At 37.7% G+C, this 20,017-nt stretch overlaps 1 protein-coding gene across 1 annotated transcript in view; it reads right to left on the reverse strand.

Annotated features, from left to right (window-relative positions):
- BACH1 (BTB domain and CNC homolog 1) overlaps positions 1-20,017 on the reverse strand; it is a 67,557-nt gene that overhangs the window by 19,869 nt on the left and 27,671 nt on the right. Inside the window, exons 2-3 of the mRNA XM_036744620.1 lie at positions 14,801-15,100; positions 1,679-3,031 (exon numbers count right to left, since the gene is read on the reverse strand). Of these exons, the coding sequence (XP_036600515.1) occupies positions 1,679-3,031; positions 14,801-15,037 (1,590 nt within the window). The 5' untranslated portion in view covers positions 15,038-15,100. The remainder of the gene's footprint in view (positions 1-1,678; positions 3,032-14,800; positions 15,101-20,017) is intronic.

Here is a 20,017-nt window from a genome sequence, read left to right on the forward strand (position 1 = left end):
GCTTGCAAGCCCCAATTCATAACTGTGAAAGCAGCAGAACATAAAAGGACATAAGTACAGGGCAGACACGCCTCCCCCCAAACCGTCCCAAACAAATAAGTTCACAAAGGCCAGCACTAACAAACTAATATGCATCTTCTTGGTCCCTGTTATTAGAAAGAGGATAGACATTGGATCCACTGTTCAATATTAGTTCTATCACCGGACTAAATGAAGACTATTTTTGAAAAATCTGAACTTTTATTCTAATATCAAAGTAATAAGGTAAGCAGAAAGTCAAGAAGTAGAGATGGAGCAAACAAAAAGAGAAACCCACCATAAAGAAACTATTATCAGGACAGACACAAACTCAGAGAGAATGTTACAAAAATAGCCTCAAAGAAAAATACAGCTTGGCCAAACGTCCAACTAGAATCCATGGAAGAGTTAAAGCAAGGGCATGGGGGCGTGGGGGGGGGGGGATTGGAGAGCTAAAAAAAAATGATTTTAAAAACAAAATGAGAGCTATGGAAGATATAAAAAGATAGCTGACTACTTGGAACAAGAGGTATAAGTAATTCCTTGAAAAATCAGAACTGACCAAATAGAAACTAATGACTCAATAAGACATGAAGAAATATTAAAACAGTTAAAAGCCTGAAGAAAAAAGAAAATGAAAATGAAAATGTAAGGTATCTTATAGCAAAAACTGACTTATGAAACAGATCAGGGAGATTTAAGAATCATAGGACTATCTAAAAGTCATGACCAAAAATGAGTGCCTAAATAACATATCAACATAACAGAAATCTGCCCAGAGCTCTTAGAATCAGAGGGCAAAAAAGAAACTGAAAGAATCCACTAGACAACTATTGGAAGAAACCCTAAAATGAAATCTCCCAGGAATATTATAGCCAAGACACAGAGTACCTAGGTCAAAGGAAAAAGTATATTGCAAGTGACCACTGCACCACCTAGTGCCCCCCCCCAAAATGGCTTCTTTCAAACTCATGTTACCAATGGTAGGAATACTGATACGCAAATAGCTGTTATCACATGTACATTGATTTACCATAGGCGAAAATATAGAACAATCTCATTCTAGTTACATTCAACAGACGATTGATAGACTGATAAAGAAATATGTTAATGAAACTAGTTGTTGAAATGATTTATGAAAAAAATTAAGGATATAAAATGGTGGCATAAAAATACTCATGGAGGTCCAGCAAAACGTTACACTAGAAAGATGACCTTTTTCTCTCATACAACTAGTCATTGGCAGTTTAGGTAACTCACTATTACCATTCAATCATTTGGTGAAGACCAGGCAACAAGATTAAGACCTAAAGCAAAATAACAGGCATAATAGTCTCATTACCTCCTATCCCAGTAAGATGCAATGAAATACAACAAAATAATCACTGACTTTACAGAAATCTTAAGTCAAGAGACTAAAGAAGTCAGTGATTATGTGTATTTTTCTGAAGGTAAATACATATCTCATGTTCACAGAATCATTAAAGTTTTTCTTCCGAAGATTCTATACCAAATTTGAGCAGTTCTAATTGCCCAATATTTGACTACATGGATATATCATAATTAAAACTTTATTTTATGAAGGACCCAGACATAAACATTTTAAAAGAGGTTTACAGATGTCTCCCCTTATAGGTATGTAGATAAATTATCTCCTTACCTCACACTCTTGTTCTCTGGCTGAGTAAGATTCACTGTCCCCTTCTGTATCTGTTTCAGAATCATCTCCCAAGCTAATCACACATGCATATGGGCAAGGCTCTTGCTGTGATTCTGGAACAAAATCTTCACTTCCTATTTCCAAATTATTTGCACATTCTTCAGTATTTAGAGTATTTATAAATGGGCAGCTGACAGAATTCAACGTAGTAAAAGTTCTTTGACACTGTTCCGGGCTCTCACTGATTCTGATACCTAACCAAGGACACTCCGACCTTTTCTGTGAAAATACATGTTCTGAACAATCTTTTGCTAGGGCAGGTGAAAGCTGAATTTGACAATTAGTGTCTGTATTGCAAAGGTCACTCCAGAAACCTTTTGCTAGGTGCTCTGCCACTTCCCTTTCCACACTGCTTCGATCACTTGTTGATGCAGGCCTCTCATCTCTTTGTCCTGAAGCAGATTTCAAAGGCAGAACTTGATTTTCAGTGATTATTTTATCTGGTCTTGTATCTGTACCAGGTAAAGGGTCTTCAGCTAACATGGTTACATTTTGCATACCTGTAAGATTCAAATCACCATACTGTTCATATGTGTGTAAAACAGAAAAAGAATAAAATCCATGGGGTGCCACAGGAGGATCTGGAGGAAATTGTGTCACCTCTGATTTTGCCACAGAACCCTGACATGAATTTTTTTTTCCCTTTGCTTCTTCCTCATCATCCATTTCTATTTGACTGTCTTCATGTTTTAAAATCATCTGTAGATCTGTACAATCCTGGGTTTCTACATCTTCATTTTCAGATAATTCATTTGGCTGAACAGAAACAAAAGGCGATGTCTGAGTATCTTTAACACTGGATTCCACAATACAAACTCTATCTGTTCCAAAAGCTTTTTGGAATTTCCTGTACTTTGGGCCTAAAGATGGCAAACCAAGAACACCTTCCTTTTCTAAGCACGATTCATATGTTTGATTGGCACTATCTTGGAGAGGAGGTGGTGTCTTTACATTTTCTTTACATTTTTGGAGTTTAAAATTAGGAGTCTGAACTGGTTCATTTTCTAGAAGCTCTTCTACTTCATTTATTTCTAGATCCCCATGATCCAATGGTGCAATTTTAATGTTGGCTTTCTGACAATGTGACGTAAAGCACTTTTTTGTTGGGTATTCTTGCTGGTCTGCTGTGGAATTCAAAAACTTAAGTCTGAGGAACTGAAAACAGGATTCTTCAATGTTGTGTATGCCTAAAAATTCAACACATTTGTATACTTCATCTATATTGTCTTTATTTAAAATAAGCTTAGCTGTATAAGCAAACTGAATCAAAGGACTAAATCCTTTAACTGTCACCTGTCAAAAGAAACAAAAAATAATGATAATTAATATACCATATAAAAGGTTCAATTCAATTAAAAACAAACAAACATTTCAACTATTTATTGTGTATAATGTGTTAGACAATGGAGGGATACAAAGTCCAAAAATTCAAGAGTTTTCATCCTCAAGGACTTATATTCTAGTGAATGTAAACATGTACACCAATAAGGAAATACAAAGTAATGAGGTGGGAGGAAGTCATCACTGTGGGGGAGAGGAGATTCAGGAAGGGATCTTCATAGGCTGTACTTTAGTTAGAGAGAAGAGAAATTCAGTCACAGAAGGAACAATGACAAAGAGGAAGGAGATGGAAAGTTATGGATGGAGAGAAGAGCAAATAAGCCAATGTAGCTGTTTTGAAGACTACAAGAAGCAGAATATTGTGAAATCAACCTGCAAAGAGAGATTAGATCCAGACTGTGAAAGACTTTAACTGGGAAGCAAGAATTTTTATTTAATCCTAGAGACAGCAGGAAACCACCGAGGTGCCTTGAATGAGGTAGTGACATGGTCAGACCTATCTGCTGAAAGTTCAAAATATACAAAGTAATTGTGAGACAGGGTCAACTATGATTGTTATCACAATAATAACAGTTTAGTAAGATAAAAACTTCTTAGGAATACTAGTGCATTTTCAAGAAAAGTATATATTGCATTCAATGGGACCATACCCTTCATTTTTTAGTGTCTCATTTTCATTTTACATGAAAAAAGTTATTTGTAGCATTATCATAGTCACTGCCTTACTTTCAAAGAAAGTTTAAGTTATTAAGGGTATATAACAAGCAAAATAATCATTTGTAACCTATTTAAAATTCCAGGTTTCTCTTGCCAAGCTTCTGAATAGTTTCTAAAATTGCTAAAAAATGAAGTGCATATATGTTTTTAAAAAAAGCAAACAAAAAACTTTTGGAAAAAAAAACACTTGTGAGGGTAAGTCCCTGTCTTTGAAAAAATTAATAATACACAAAACTCTCATATGGAAAATGAGAAAAAAGAGTACAGTAGCAGAAATAAAGCCCAAGAGCAGATCTGTACATAAGGACACACTCTCTGAAGGAACATCAGCCACATCAGCCAAGTGTAAACACTTAGCTGTTCTTAAAGGATAATGAGAGATGTGTACCAGTGACTCATTCAGGCTCATTTCACCTTTAGATACTTCTCAATTTAACCTCCAGGGGTGGGGAACCCAAGGCCCTCTTGGTCCTCAAGCGCAGCCCTCTGACTGAATCCAAACCCCACAGAACAAATCTTCTTAATAAAAGGATTTGTTCTGTAAGACTTAGACTCGGTCAAAACGCCACACCTAAGAACCTAGAAGGCCACAAGTTCCCCACCCCTGATTCTACATAGTAAGGGGAAAGGGTGATATCCTAAAGGGCTCAGGGTAGAAGATCCTAAGTGAGAGGGATGCCTGCCACCAGGATGGGAGAGGCTTTAAACAAAAAAGCTGTACAATAAACACTACTTCAACAATCAGCAACTTTACCTGGCAGCTGAGTTGGGTCTACAATCCTACTTAACAGCAAACATTGACCATCATTCCATGCATTCCATGACAAATAATTTAAGACTGGATAACTCAAGAATTGACTGTTGGTACTTTTAATAGCAAAAATACTGGAAAATTTAAATTTCTTGATTTGCAGTACTAAAATTATGAAAGAACATTTGAATACTTAAAACTGTCCTTTCCAGTTTGAGTCCTCAGAAGAGGTGGAATGAGAGGATGGAAGTTTTAAATTGACTGTCTTCTGCCAATGTCACAGCAGGGTTTTTACGTGACATTGTTTATTTAACACTTTTCCATAAAATTTAATTGTCTGGGACAACGTGATATGGAATACATTCAGGGGTGTAAGCTAAAACCAATGTCTGAATCCACTGTTAAATTTTCAGTGTGAGCATTTATACCTTAGTAAACTAGCAAATGCTACAAGTCAGAGTTTGATTTGTTTTGTTGATTGTCTAGACCTGAAAAAGTGATGAAGAAAATTTTAATAATGCAGATTAATCTTAAAAATGTTTTCCTATGAGAGCTGGTTAACATTTACCAGTAAACCAATGAATATATTTCAATTATACTTTCAGCCACAATATGAAAACAATCATTTATAGTTGAAACAGGGAGAAAGACATTTCATCAAATCATAACTAGACACTTTAATGATGTTTGAAAGCATTTATAAATCAAGAAAAATTTAACAATGAGTATCAATAAACAAAAAAAATTATTTGCAGATTATATTTTTAAGGTTCTCTACCCAAATAGTGACACATTGCCAGGTTGACATAAATGAGAAAGCTTATATTCATTAAAATAAAAATTAGATTAAATAAGGAATAAATTAGAACTTAAGAAAACATGTGAAATTTATTCATCCTCCAGCACCATGAGTTCTATTATGCTTCTAATAAGAAAAAGCTACTTCTTTTGGTTAAAATATTATTTACCTAAAAGCCTAAATATGTTTTTACTTTAAGTTGTTTAAAAAATTCATATCAAAGTAATCAAAATTTTAACGTCTAATTTTGTAACGTGAGACAATGTCGTCATCAGAGCTTTTTGGAAATTATCACTAAGATAGTGATTCATGTAATTCCACTGCTTTAATTTTTTTTTCTAGGCCAGGACATCAATATTTATCTGACAAGAAGAGAGAGATCTTGAATTAAGAAAATGCTCCCAATTACATTTCAAATAAATTCTGTATTTTTAGGTGTATTTAAGAGGGCTCATAAAATTCTATACAAACATCTTTCCCAAAACAACTTATATAAATTTAATTTAAATATAAATTTATAGATTGAGGTTCTATACCAATGCCTCTGTCCCAAACCTGGATTCTTGATGGAGAAAGTTCTGGCAGATCCTATAAAAAAATAAAGGCTTCAAGTCTGAGCCTAGTTACAGACTATATGTTTCTTGTCTACAGACTAGTTTAGATGAGCTTGAAAGTCTCATCATAAGGTTTATCTCAAAAGTGATGAAGTTAGGAACCACAAAATTCCTGATATCTACTATGTCATAAAACGACTGTGATTACAGGCAGATACTGACTACTCAAAATTCAAATTAGAGCTGGGATTTCCCATTCTGTGCTAAGTTTTTTTTTAAAGAAACGTTCCCAAATTATTCAAACTTAATACTTAACTTAGTGTTAAAACTGAGAAGGAAAAACTATGGGTTTATTTTTCCCTGCTAAAATGTCCTACAGAATGAATAAACATTTAAATAAATATATGACAACTCTGAAGCTACTTTAATTAACAGTACCAGCTGCTATATCTATTCAAATTAACTTGCTGGACCTGAGACACCAGAGAACCTGAAGGAATTATCTACTTACATCATAAACTTATTAATAAAAGTTAATATCATTAAGATAAAGAATTAATGAAGTTAAGACCAGCTGTCCTCAAAAGTAAAATCTCACAACTAAACATTTTATTCAAGGAATACTGTGACTGAATAAGCTGAATAAGTTGATTCTATTTCTAAGACTTACTTTCTACCTTTGTCCCATTCTAAAATTTTTGACAAAACATACTTTTTAAAGCTTGACATAAAAGCTCATGTGTGTTTGTATGTATATAGCTGCTGAAAATCATGTGTAATATAGGGAAGTCTTTTTCATCAGACCATTAGATCATTAACAGAGTAACATTATTTTACAAAACTCTTTTCCTTATAACAATGAAGGCACTATCATCTGAAATCTTCAATGCCTTGAAATTAATACAGGTATTATCTCAACATAAGAGATTAAAAAAAACTGACTACAATGAAATGACCAGCCTAAGAGCTAGTAAAGGGTAAAGAGAGGATGCATTTTGAACCCAAGTCTTAAACTTCAAATGTATTACACTGTGAAAAAACTAATACATTTACAATGGGCCAGATCAAATGCTAAATGGCAGGTGGGGATAATCCAAATGCAGAGGTAAACTTGATTAAAAAAATTTATTTTTTTAACATCTTAAATCTGAAGTTAACCCCCCAAATCCTCAAGATATGAGTCAGGAAATGAAATTTTAAAACTTTCATTGAACCACAGCTTGTTAGATATTTTTGAAACACTATAGTAAGAAAAATCAATGATAACTATGAACCAAGTTCATTGTTATAATAAGTCCTGTTTGTCAATTTGAAAATAAGCCTATTTCTACACAAACTCTTACTTAGGGCATATACCTCTATCACAGGGCTACAGAAATTGCTACACTCTCTCTGGACCACATCATGTGCTTTGCCTTTCTTCTTTCCCCATGACTTAAAAATCCAAAGAGTAGCTTACAGATATCCACACCAAAGACTACTCCAAGAAAAGTTTTGGCATTCATGGTTTTGTACTACTTGAATTCTCCATACTAAGGGAATATATGTTGGTTCCTGACCTACTTAAACACAAGGTCAAGGCTAAAGAAAAGCTGTGAACATACACTGTCTTTACATTTCTAATTCATTCCATTGTCTTCCATTTTTTCATTCCTCTGGTTCTGTTTTATAATATCCTGATTTCTCATAAAGTCACTAGCTTCCACTTGCTCCAATCTAATTTTTAAAGTAGTATTTTCTTCAGTGGTCTTTTGGACCTCCTTTTCCATTTGGCTAATTCTGCCTTTCAAGGAATTCTTCTCCTCATTGGCTTTTTGGAGCTCTTTTGCCATTTGAGTTAGTCTATTTTGTAAGGTGTTGTTTTCTTCAGTGTATTTTTCAGTATTTTTTTGGGTCTCCTTCAGCAAGTCATTGACTTGTTTTCCATGGTTTTCTCGCATCCTTCTTATTTCTCTTCCCAATTTTTCCTCTACTTCTCTAACTTGCTTTTCCAAATCCTTTTTGAGTTCTTCTATGGTCTGGGGCCAGTTCATGTTTTTCTTGGAGGCTTTGGTTGTAGGCTCTATGACTTTGCTGTCTTCTTTAGGCTGTATGTTTTGGTCTTCTGTGTCACCAAAGAAAGAATCCAAAGTCTGAGACTGAATCTGGGCGCGTTTTCGCGTCCTGGCCATATTCCCAACCAACTAACTTGACCCTTGAGTTTTTCAGTGGGGTATGACTGCTTGTAGATTACAGAGTTCTATGTTCTACGTTTGGGGGGGAGGTGCCAGCTCTGTCAGAGCCGCACTCCTCCTTCCCCAAGGACCCCCAGTCCAGACTGGGCTCAGATCTTCGGCAGGCTGTGCACCCCTGCTGTGATCCGCCACTTAATTCCCCCCACCAGGTGGGCCTGGAGCCGGAAGTAACAACAGCTGTAGCTGCCCCACCTCCGCTGCCCCCGGGGCTGGAAGCCGAACCGCGAACTCCTTCCACTCCCGCAGCTTTTCCCACTAACCTTCTCCGCAGTCTTTGGTGTTTGTGGGTCGAGGGGTCTGGTAACTGCTCACGTATTCAGGGCGCTAGGGCCCCCTCCGCCCGGCTTCTGGTCTGGATCGTCCACGCCGCTCAGGCTGGGCTCTGCTCCACTCCGTTCCCAGCTCCCAGCTCCCAGCTCCGTGTGGAATAGAGCTCACCCAGAGACCATCCGGGCTGTCCTGGGCTGGAGCCCTGCTTCCCTCTGCTGTTCTGTGGGTTCTGCCGTTCTAGAATTGGTTCAGAGCCATTTTTATAGGTCCTAATTCATTCCTTTACGTACACAATTTCCTTCTCACTTTTCGCCAAGGTACCCAATGTCCTCTTGCTAGCTTTTAAGTGTTTATCTACTGCATTTCTCCAAAAGGTCTATCCCAGGATGCCCTATGTGCCAGATCTTCCCCTATCTTTCATCAATTAAAATCCTTAAATCACTTATCCCATTTGTAGGACTCAATTGTTTGACAATTATCCAGTTAATTTCATAACTGTATGTATGTTAACAAGTGTTACTTTGTTAGCTAGATTCACTGATGAACAAGTTTGATACTGATGAACATTCTTCTTTAGAGGACTTCTTTAGAGACTACCTGCCAGTCATTCAAGGCCTTTCTGTCCAAAACAGTGACGGTGGCTCAGAAACAGACATTTCAAATGAAGAAAACTTTGTATGCTGTACCTCAAGAAAAAAGCACTTCTAGGCAGCCAGGGCCCTCAAAAGCTCAGGTGTAGAAAGGCAGGCGAGCTAAGTGGCATAGTAGACAAAGTACTGAGCCTGGAATCAAATATTTACTAGTGTCAAATATTTACTAGTGCTGTGGCCCTGGGCAAGTCACGTAACCTTTGTCTGCCTCAGTTTCCTCAACTGTAAAAAAGGAGATTAATAACATCTACTTCCCAAGGTTCTTGTGAGGATAAAATAAGAGATCATTTGTAAAATGCTTAGCGCAGTGCCTGGCATATATCAGGTATATCTTCAGTACTTAATACTTTTTTTCTTCCCCCTAGTGAGGATTATGATCCATTAAAACTAGCACTGACTGGTGTAGGGGAAGATGGGCCAACAGGTCACAGAAAAGCAAAGGGTTATCCAGCCAGCCACCAGACTTACTATGTCTCAGACAAAACTGGGGAATCAGATACACATGAAACCAGATAATGCCTTGAATGAAATAACACATGTTCAGGTATGCACATTTTTAAAATTGTTGCATACTCCTGTGCCAGCAGTGGCGCGCAGTGTAGGATGAAGTAATGTACACTCACACTCGTGGGGCTACGCGAGTCATATAGACTGACTTTAATGGAGATGCTGATAGCCTTTTATACAGGTTAATTGCTGAGTCATTCTGACTTCTCAGAAAACTACAATGATGTAATGGATCAACATAGTAAAATGTTTTATCTCCTTATTCCTGGGTATGAAACATTTGTTCCCTCAATGCTAACCATATTAAAACATTTCTGTTCTTTCCCATGCAGATAGCAGTGGCAAGGGCAGGTCCTTGCTATGTTCTCTTATCCTCCGATGGCCTTGCCTTGCATAGGCCTAAACAGGATATAGTTGGCTCTCCACATCTCCCCATCTTTTATTTAGTAACTTCACTTCTGTGTTCATTCCTTTAAAAGTTTTTTTTTCAAAGTGAGAACTTTGAACTTGCCAGTCAAGGGAGAGTGGAACCCTGGAAAAGATCCAGTGGTGCTTTGTCCCTTCTCCCCCATCCTGGGAAATTCAAAGTGTCTCTTTTTCAGATCTATGCAATTTGCCTTAGTGCCAAATAGTATAATAAATTCTCACTTATCTTAAACATCAAATCAGGAGTAACACATTTCACTTAAATCTGAGGGGAAAAGATTCCCGCTTTCTTTCTCATCTCTTTTCACATTCAAAATCCAGCCAGAACTGGCATGAACAGAGGAAGAAAGAGAATATTTTTTTTTCCAACAAACAACAAAATATTTTTCTCTCTCTCCTGCCCTCTGATGCTGTTGCAGTCAGAGAGAGAGGGGAGTGGGGGGAAGAAAGAACTGCATTCCAAGAAGAGTCAGATAACACACTCTCTTCACAGAAACATAGAACAGACACAGACAGAAATGACAGGATGAATCCAAAAGCTCAGAGAGGACCGTTAGAAATCCACTGCACAAATTAGACATTGACAGCATTTTTCATTTCTCTTGTCTTTCCCTTTCTACTGCTTTAAGCACTGCCTTTTGCAGCGGTGATTTCTTGCTACATTGATACATAGGTGGAGCCGTGGGAACGTGTGGAGTATGGGGGGAAGCACTTGGAACTGACAAGCCTTGATGGAGTCTGTAGGTAATTTCACCCCCATTTCAGTTTCTGATACTGAATCCTCATCTGGCCCCACTCCAATGTCATGCTTAATTATCCTTTGTACTATAGGAACTCTTCCCTCTGGAGTAAGACATATTTTCAAAATGTTCCATATGGAAAAGGCTGATATTGGGAAATGTTCTGGTCCATCTTCCCTTAATCTTTCACTCATTCTGATAACTTCCCATCTTTCCAAGTCAATTGTACCCTCCTCGGGGAACCATGAGCAGAAGTGTTCTACACACTGCAAAAATTCCTCTAATTGCTCCTTTGTTATACAAAGACCTCTTTCTTTTACAATCTTTTTTAATACTTGCAGATACTAATTCCTGTCTTTAAATTGTATCTGCCTCGTATTTAAATCCCCCAGTAAGCCTAGTGATAATCCTCTTACCTCTTACTTGAACATACTCTGGAGCCTGGATTGGTAAGACGTTACTTCATCTCTTTCAAGTCCCTGTCCCTGTTCGGGTGCCACTTGCCAGCAGTGGCGCGTAGTGTAGGATGAAGTAATGTACACTCACACATGTGGGGCTAGGCGAGTCATGTTGACTGACTATAGATTGACTTAAATGGAGATGCTGACAGCCTTTTATACAGGTTAATTGCTGAGTGATTCTGACTTCTCAGAAAACTACAATGATGTAACGGATCAACATAGTAAAATGTTTTATCTCCTTGTTCCTGGGTATGAAACACCTGTTCCCTCAATGCTAACCATATTGAAACATTTCTTTTCTTTCCCATGCAGATAGCAGTGGCAAGGGCGGGTCCTTGCTATGTCCTCTTATCCTTCGATGGCCTTGCCTTGTGTAGGCCTTAACAGGATATAGCTGGCTCTCCACACTCCTGTTTTATTTTTTCCTCTCTTGCACATTTATTAGCTTTGTGTTCACATGATAAATGTATTTTTGTTAATGTTTAACTTGTTTATTTATTGTTACTGCTATTTATTATTGTTAATATGTTTAGATATGTTAATATTTGTTAGCATGTTTAATTTGTTGTTAGCAAACTGTGTGAGGTAGTGAGAGAATAAAGTGTGAAGGCTTCACAGAGAATACATATATATATATATACACACACACACACATATATGTATTTATATCTAAAATGTTTGAGAATCAATATTTAGAGAAAAGGGAAATGGGATGAATTTGAGTCTGTGGGAATCTGATTATTTAGCCTTTAAGAATGTCTTTCTCCCCCTCCTTCTTTAGATTTATAGATGTCACCTCAGCTGTGAGTGGAATACAAGATTGTGAAAGCTTCCCTATGAATAACTCAGGCAAGTCAATATTCAAAATAGAGATAGTACTTAAAAATTTAGTTAGGATGTGAACCTCACCAGGCCTAACTTTTGTTTTCCTGTAAATCATATGATTTCAGGGAAATCAGATGGTATTCCCCACTCCCCCTCCCCTCACCTATTTCCCCCATAAGGTAATTCTGTAGCTTTATTCCTGGTTAGATTGTGAGGCTGTCTCCTGTCAATGGGGATGGCAGGTCCAGCCTCTGTGGGTAGGATTTCTTAGAATTGTTTGTACAACGGTATATATCTCCCTGCTTGCCTTCTTCCACCTCGCCTCCCTCATCGCTGCTAGTCCATCCTGGTAGTGAGAGAGAGATGCCCAACTCTCGCGAGACTTGATTACATAAAGCTTCTGTTTTTCCTACTTGAGAAACCTCTTTTTTACTTGAGTTGGTGGTCTTCTGACCCACATAAAATCAATCTATTTTCCCTAGCTTGTAAATGGTATCATGTGAAAGCCTAAATTATAGCAAGGTTTGAACTGGCTGACTTATTGGGAGGTTGCAGGAGAGGGCAGAGTCACTAAAGACGCTGAAGTTGTATTTCTTCCCTGCTTGGGAAGAGAAGAAGCTACTACTGGATAACAACCGGAAGGCAGAGATTTTCTTCCCCTCTGCTTACAGCAGGAGTTTAAATCTTTTGGAGAGGTATGAATATCAATTACCAGAATAACTTATAAGCCGTGTCATACAGGCTTTTCCTAAAGCTTTTTAGTATAAAAAAATGAGAAAGGCATTCAAAACAGATGATGCAGAACCTCCTCAAGCCACTAAGAAGCTACCCAGGATTTGGGACTATGGACTTTGCCAACCACACTCCGGCAGACTGTGGGACAATAAGCATCAATACTAGGGGGAGAATGTAAAGGTGAGGTGACTGATCTACTCAAACCTTTATTATTTAAAGTGTTAAGATGCCCAATCAAGTTCAAACATAGGTCTCAGACTTGACTTAAGACCTCTGTTCAGATCAGCTAAGGAAACATGGCTGTGCCCCAGGGGTCATCCATGAATCATAAAATTGAGAAAATGCTTATTAAAGAGGTTAGAGCAATCATGGGATTCCAGCATACCCTTGAGTAAACAAGTAGGACTAACCTGTGGCAGAGATGAGAGATATTTCAAGGAGGATTGTTGACATAGGCATCTCAGAAGAGAAGACCTAGACTAAGGGAAGTTCTTGGAAAAGGCTGGATCTTTCTCTAACTTCCCTTCCCAATACAAGTCTATCCAAAGACCCTATATAATTTGTTCTTTCATTAACTTGAACGTTTCTGAACCGAAACTGATTTCTGCCTTGACAACAAAGAGGCCAAGAGTTAACTAAAAATAGATTAAGTTAAGCAGAGAGCCCTACCCTGGGGGCTTAGGGGGAGTGTGACTGAATTAATAACTTTTTGTCTAAAATGAACTTGCTAAAGCTGAAGATGAGAGACTCCACGGTTAACTTAAAATGAGCTAATTATTTTAATAGGGTACTGTACATACTTACGTTTTTAACATACGTACCTATGCATGTTAACAATGAACTTTTGGCAAAAGTACCTTAACTCAGAAGGTAGGAATGAGGCTTTGGCCAATCATGTCTTGTGACATTCCTTATCTCTTTGAGGATGTGGCCTGTGAGCTATTTATTAAAGAAGCAGGAAGGCATACTAGATGAAAGAGTATTGCCTCTAAGCCAGGAAGGCCTGGGTTCAAGCTCTACCTCTGAAACATTTACAAGCTGTGTGACCCTAAACAAATTACTTAACTCCTTGGCACTCTAAAGCGGAAGGGTCTAGGGTGCATGGGACCACAACACTCTCAAGTTCCCCCCAAACAGACTAAAATGTGATAGGGAAATATTTAACAAAATAAATAAAAATACAATAAAACATAAATAATGTTCTATTTTAAAACCAAGTCTAGTGGCCTCCATTTCTATCTGAGTTTGGCAACACTGTTCTAGGCAATTCTAAAACTACAAGTTGCAGAAATGGTACTGAACTATATAAGAAGTTTTCTCAAATGGGAACTCCTTATACCAATGAAATCATACCATAACCCCTCTATGCAAAACAATGAGCTAGTCAATGGGTAAGATACAATGAGTTTATCCAGAGAAACAGCTACTTTTATGAGCCATATCCAAGTAAGCTCCTCCACTGGGATGGGTGTTCTGGAAACACCATTAATGCCTAAGGCTGTAAACTTCCCTTTTCAACTCCTTTAATATCCTCTACATTCATAGATAGTGGTTTGATTATTTTTAAGTCATTTTGGCAAAGTTTCAGGAGGCGAATAGTACACTTTTTATTAATTTAGGAGTCATTTTCCTACTTGAAAACGCAAAATTCTTTATTAGAAACAGTGTGATATTATAGAAAGAATAGCAGGTGTGATGTAAGTGGTTTGGAATCTCAGCTTTGCTACTTCTTAGCAACATGAACTTGGATGAGTTATTTCATGTCTCTGGGTTATAATTTTTTTCATCTGTAAAATGAAGAGTTAGACTAGTTGACCTGAGGTCCCTTACAGCTCTAAATCCCACAAGTGCTATGATCTTTCATGTGTAAAATAATCCATGATTCTGAACACAATTTAAAAAAATGAGTGATCCATACATTTAGGAATGCTTCTCACATGGGTGGCTAACATCAATCTTTATTTTACATAATTTTACAAGTTCTGGCCTGGGTCAATAAAGGACTAAAAATGAGTTCATTGTTACATGTTATAGAAAACAAGGATCTCCTACCTCTTCTGGGAGAGTAATGATAAGATCCGTGTCTGATTGGCCAACAATTCTTGAATAAAAGTAACTGCTGCATGCTGCAAGCACACAACGATGAGCATGAAATTGTTGATCTTCCACTAGGACGGTGACATCACAAAGAAGATCTCTTTTTCTTTGATCATTGAGGCTCAAAAGAATATTGGTGCCGTGTACTGAAGATTCATATGCATAAAACATTCTATTCTCAGTTAGGGACATTCTCTGTGGCAAATGATGGTTTGAAGTTCAATGGAAAGCATACTTCTCTGGTCTTCATCAAACCTATAAAAGAAATGTGTAAGATTACATAAAATATTAAATCCAGAGTGACTGTAAAGACTTAAGGACCAAAGGTTTCATATGCATGCAAGATATCACTAAAATGTATATCACAGTAAATTCAATGTATACACAAAGAAAGTATATTCAAAATTTACATTCAAAGAAAATTATTACTACATTTAAGGTTGCCTTTAAAAACTACATTTCTAACTATTCTCAAAATTTTAGAGGAAAAAAATTCGCAGATGAAATTATTAATTCTAAGCAAAAAACTCTGCTAAGTGTTTGCTTAAATATCCCCTAAAACCTTGATAGACCACAAAAAATTTAGAATACAGAAAGAAAATATCTGTTGTTGAATCGTTTCAGTCATGCCCAATTAAAATCTCTGTGACCATATTTGGGATTTTCTTGGCAAAGATGTTGGAGTGGATTGCCATTTCTTTCTCCAGCTCATTTTATAGATGAGAAAAACTAAGGCAAACAGGGTTAAGTAATTTGCCCAGGGTTATACAGCTAGTGTCTGAGGCTGGATTTGAAGTGAGGTCCTCCTGACTCCAGATCTAGCTCTCTATCCACTGTACCACCTAGCTGCCCTGTTTGTAATTTCAAGATGGCATGAAGAAGGCATCACACAATAAAGCCCAGATTTTACCTCAGATGTTTGAGAACAATGGAAGGAGAAATAAATACTTTATACAGATGGAAAAACCTGATTCTGATTATTCACTATAACCTATAGAAATAAATGTAACCTACAATGTAATCTAATAGGCACGTGCATCAAATATTTTCCATAATATCTAAAATATAGGAAGAAGAAACATTCAGAGTAATCATGTAATGGTGTCTTTCTTTCTATTCTGAAGTTATACAAATTAGAAACTAGCCCTATGCAAAGGATACAAACCCTGTCATTATAGGAAATGAAGCCCAATTTTCCAAAATAGAAATGCAAACTATAAACCATATGAAAAGATGCTCTAAGAGAATGCAAATTAAAGCAATTCACAAGTTTCATATCATACTCATCAGATTGACAAAGATGATGAAAAATTAAAATGGTAAATGTTGGAGAGGTTGTGAACAAACACTAATACTTTGATGGATAAGCTGTGATATATATAAGTTGACAAACAACTTAGAATTACATTAGAAATGTTATTAAGTACACATGTTTTGACCCAAGGATACCATTACTGGTAATATTATCCTAAGAAGGTCAAAAGCAAAAGGAAAACGCTAACATACATAAAAAATTTATAATATTACTTTTTTTGTGGTAACTAGGGGAACTAGGCGAAATGTGTATGTGCCCACTGACTGGTGATTGGCTGAACAAACTGTGGCATATAATGTAACGGTATACTATTGAGTCAAAAGAAACAAATATGTACAATTAAGGTTAAGTCATGAAGACTTATGAAAACTGATACAGAGCAAAGTATAAGCAGAACCAGGCAAACAAAACTGAGACAAGTCAGAATTCTAAGCATGGGTCATAGCCATGATTCTTCCATACAAGACAGAATACATATATTGGGCCCTTGTCAGATTTAAAATAGAATGGACTTAATCAGTCTTGTTAAGTGAGCTGTGCTCATGCAATAGTATGAGAAAAACAAGTAACCTCTGATCTCTAAGTTATGCTTTCATAAGCAGGATACATAGACCTACATAGCTATGACGCACAAGTATGATTTTACCTACTCTTAAAACGGTGGTGTTAGGGTATCTGGAGCACAATAACTCTTCCCAATACCATTTGTTGGCATTTTATGTGGCATATATTATTGGCATGGCTATGTTCAAGAGCAATTTTTTGCTTGAGTGTCAGATAATGTTGTTACTGCCCATTACTTACCACTGGTCCAAGAAAAGATTCTCTGTGCCTGACAACGGATGGCTGATAAGTTCACCATGAAGAGGTTACTATAGATCACACCTGAAGAATTCAGGGCCTTACTTTTTGAGTAATCTCCCTTGGTCAATGGCCAATCACTTTTGAATTTTAAGGTTTTTTTTTTTTCCAATGAGACAGAGACAACTTTGGGGAGTGTCTACCAAGCAACCTCAAAAATTTTCAGGGGCTAGCAATCAGGAAACGCAAACGGTATACATACATATGTTGAAGGAGGAGTCAATGCTTTAAGATTTCTAGAGAGATCATGACATATTTCTAAAACTCAGAATACTTTTTTCTTTTCCTGTTTATTTCTTAGGGAAAGAGAGGCAGACAAATGCTACTCATCTGCACCATGTTTTCCACCCAAAACTAGTGTAGAAAACATACCATTATGATTGTATGGGTCTCTTCTCCTTCGTGAATGGCAATAAACACTACCCCATTGGTCATCCAGAGAGAGTACGATGGTTTCAGAGATTTTATTTTGGGCAAGTAAAGGTAAAGCTGTACCCACCACAGGAACTGTTCTTCCGCATTCTAGTATCTAGAGTGGACAATAAGCTGTCATTTATGCTGTGAAGAAACTGCAGTGAGAGAAATCAGCAAGAACCCGTGGGCATGAGAACCATCAGTATGAGAATAAAGAAAAGTGCTTTGACAGAGATCTGCCCATGAGAACTGAGCATCACTCTATAAAACAAATTACAAGTTGTGGAGTATGTTTCCATGTCAGATGCATACTTTGTTGTATCTCAGCCTCGGAGGCTGCATTGGGTACATAATCATCTGAGAATGAAAAATCACACACCAACTCTCCTTCCACTTTAGTCTTGGCTTGTAACCTTTCACAAGTTAAAAAATTTACTGTCAGTGTGGTAGCTGACCTCTGTGTTCTTCTCATCTTTGCCGAAGTATCTGGCAACATTTCTGAAAAAAGTCATGCTAAAAAGCATGGAAGCAAGCACATAGCCTAGCTTCACCCCCTTGGTGACTGGGAAAGCATGACAGCATTGTCAATTATCCAGAACCCATGTAAGCGTGCTGTTATGAAACTGACATACAATACCAATCAACTTCTCCAGGCAACCAAATTTTGCCATAATTTTCCACAGGACCTCATGACTCACAGTATCAAAGGTTTTGGTCAGATCAATGAACACTGTATACAGACCTCTGTTCTGCTCCTGGTATTTCTCTTAGAGTAGTTGAGTAGTAAATATCATATCAACCATTCCTCAGCCCTTTCTGAAGCCACACTGGCTCTCAGGTAAATGCCCATCTTCAGGTGAAGGACTAGCCTATTAAGGAGGACATCGGCAAGAATCTTGACAGCAATGGCTAAGAAAGAGACAATCCTATGATTGTCACAGGACAATCTATTTCCTTTAACTTTGTAGAAATGAACAATGGAGGTATCTTTGAACTCCTGGGGGATAACCTCCTCTTGCCATATAACCCAAAAAATATCAGCAAGCTTTTTTATCAGCAGTGAAACTCCACCCCCCCCACCTTCTGAATCTCAGCTGCAATAGAATCAGCAGCAGGTGCTTTGCCAGACAAGAGGAGTATAATGGCACTTAAAACCTCTTCTTCAGTTGGAAATTCAGCTAGAGAGGGACTGACTTCAATCTGAAGTATACAATCAATGGCTTCAACACTGATTGATGAGGGTCTGTTGAGAACACTATCGAAGTGTTCAGCCCATCTCTCTGGGATCATGTCCTTAAACACTAATCAATGTGGCATCATCAACACTGACATACGTCTTTGGCCTATAAACAGCCTTCAGGGCATCATAAAAGTGCTTTGCATTGTTACTATCAGCGTAAAACTGAATTTCAATTGCCTTCTTACTGAGCCAAGAATCCTGTATCTCTCTAAGCTTCGCTTGCACTTTACTTTTGATGGAGTTAAATGCTGCCTTCTTAGAGACTGATGAACTACCCTTCTGGTAAACCCTGTGTAGCTCTTATTTTTCCGTTAGCAGCATCTGAATTACCCCATCATTGTCATCAAAACCAATCTTGATGTTTGCCACTGTTCTAGCAGATGAGTAAATGTAATGTTGTACACTAAATCTCTGAAACTTGCCCACTCCTTTTCTGCTCCACTGCTGCAACTGTATGCCTACTCTTATATTAAAGTCCAACAGAACAGTAAGCTCATCTTCTTTTGCACACTGATGATGAGAGTCTCCAGGTCTCTTTGAGCTCATCAGGGTTCATCATGGTGGAAACATATGCATATGGTGATGCACATGGAGCTTTACTGCAAGTGACAATCCCATTGTCCTAAGTATGTCATTCATTCCTTTTGGCAGGTATACAAGATTAGTTCTGATTACAAAACCTATGTCAGCTTGACAGTGCTCCCCTTCACTGCAGCCACTCCAGAAAAATATTTATCTAGCTCCGATGTTGGTAAGCTGGCCTTCACTGTCAGACTTGTTTCACTCAGGGCTGCTATTTGGATGTGATACCTGCCAAGTTCTCTCACAAGAATAGCTGTTCATCTTTCAGGTGTACTGGATTTTGTGCTGTCTATAAGTGTGCACACATTTCAAATACTGATGGAATAGCAGAGGTGAGTGGAATCATCTTTGCCAAAGTTTTTGTAAATTTTTTAATGTTTCTACCACAGGGTGTGATCCTTGCCTGCTGCAAAAGCAGGCCAGGGTTGGGTAAAGCAGAAAATTTTAAGGCTCCTTTTCTAGGCCCTTTCTCACACCATGAGGTAAGCAGTACGGTCCTTAAAAAAGGCTGCTCAGACACCTAGGGAGCTGCCGAATCCCACTGCTATTTCAGTCCTATGAGAAGATAACCCAATGGCCTGGGCTGCCTACGTGCAGGGTTGTGATTACAGCTCCCAGTGTATCCACACCTGCTGCTTCTTCATTTGCCTGTTGCCAAAGAACTATGAGATAGGTAAAAAATGGTAAAATAATATGGATGATGTCTTTTGATTCAGGCATAAACTGGATTTAAGTGAGGCAGAATTCCATAAAGTCATCA

Source organism: Trichosurus vulpecula, chromosome 2 (genome assembly GCF_011100635.1).
Source record: "Trichosurus vulpecula isolate mTriVul1 chromosome 2, mTriVul1.pri, whole genome shotgun sequence".
Lineage (NCBI taxonomy): Eukaryota > Metazoa > Chordata > Mammalia > Diprotodontia > Phalangeridae > Trichosurus > Trichosurus vulpecula.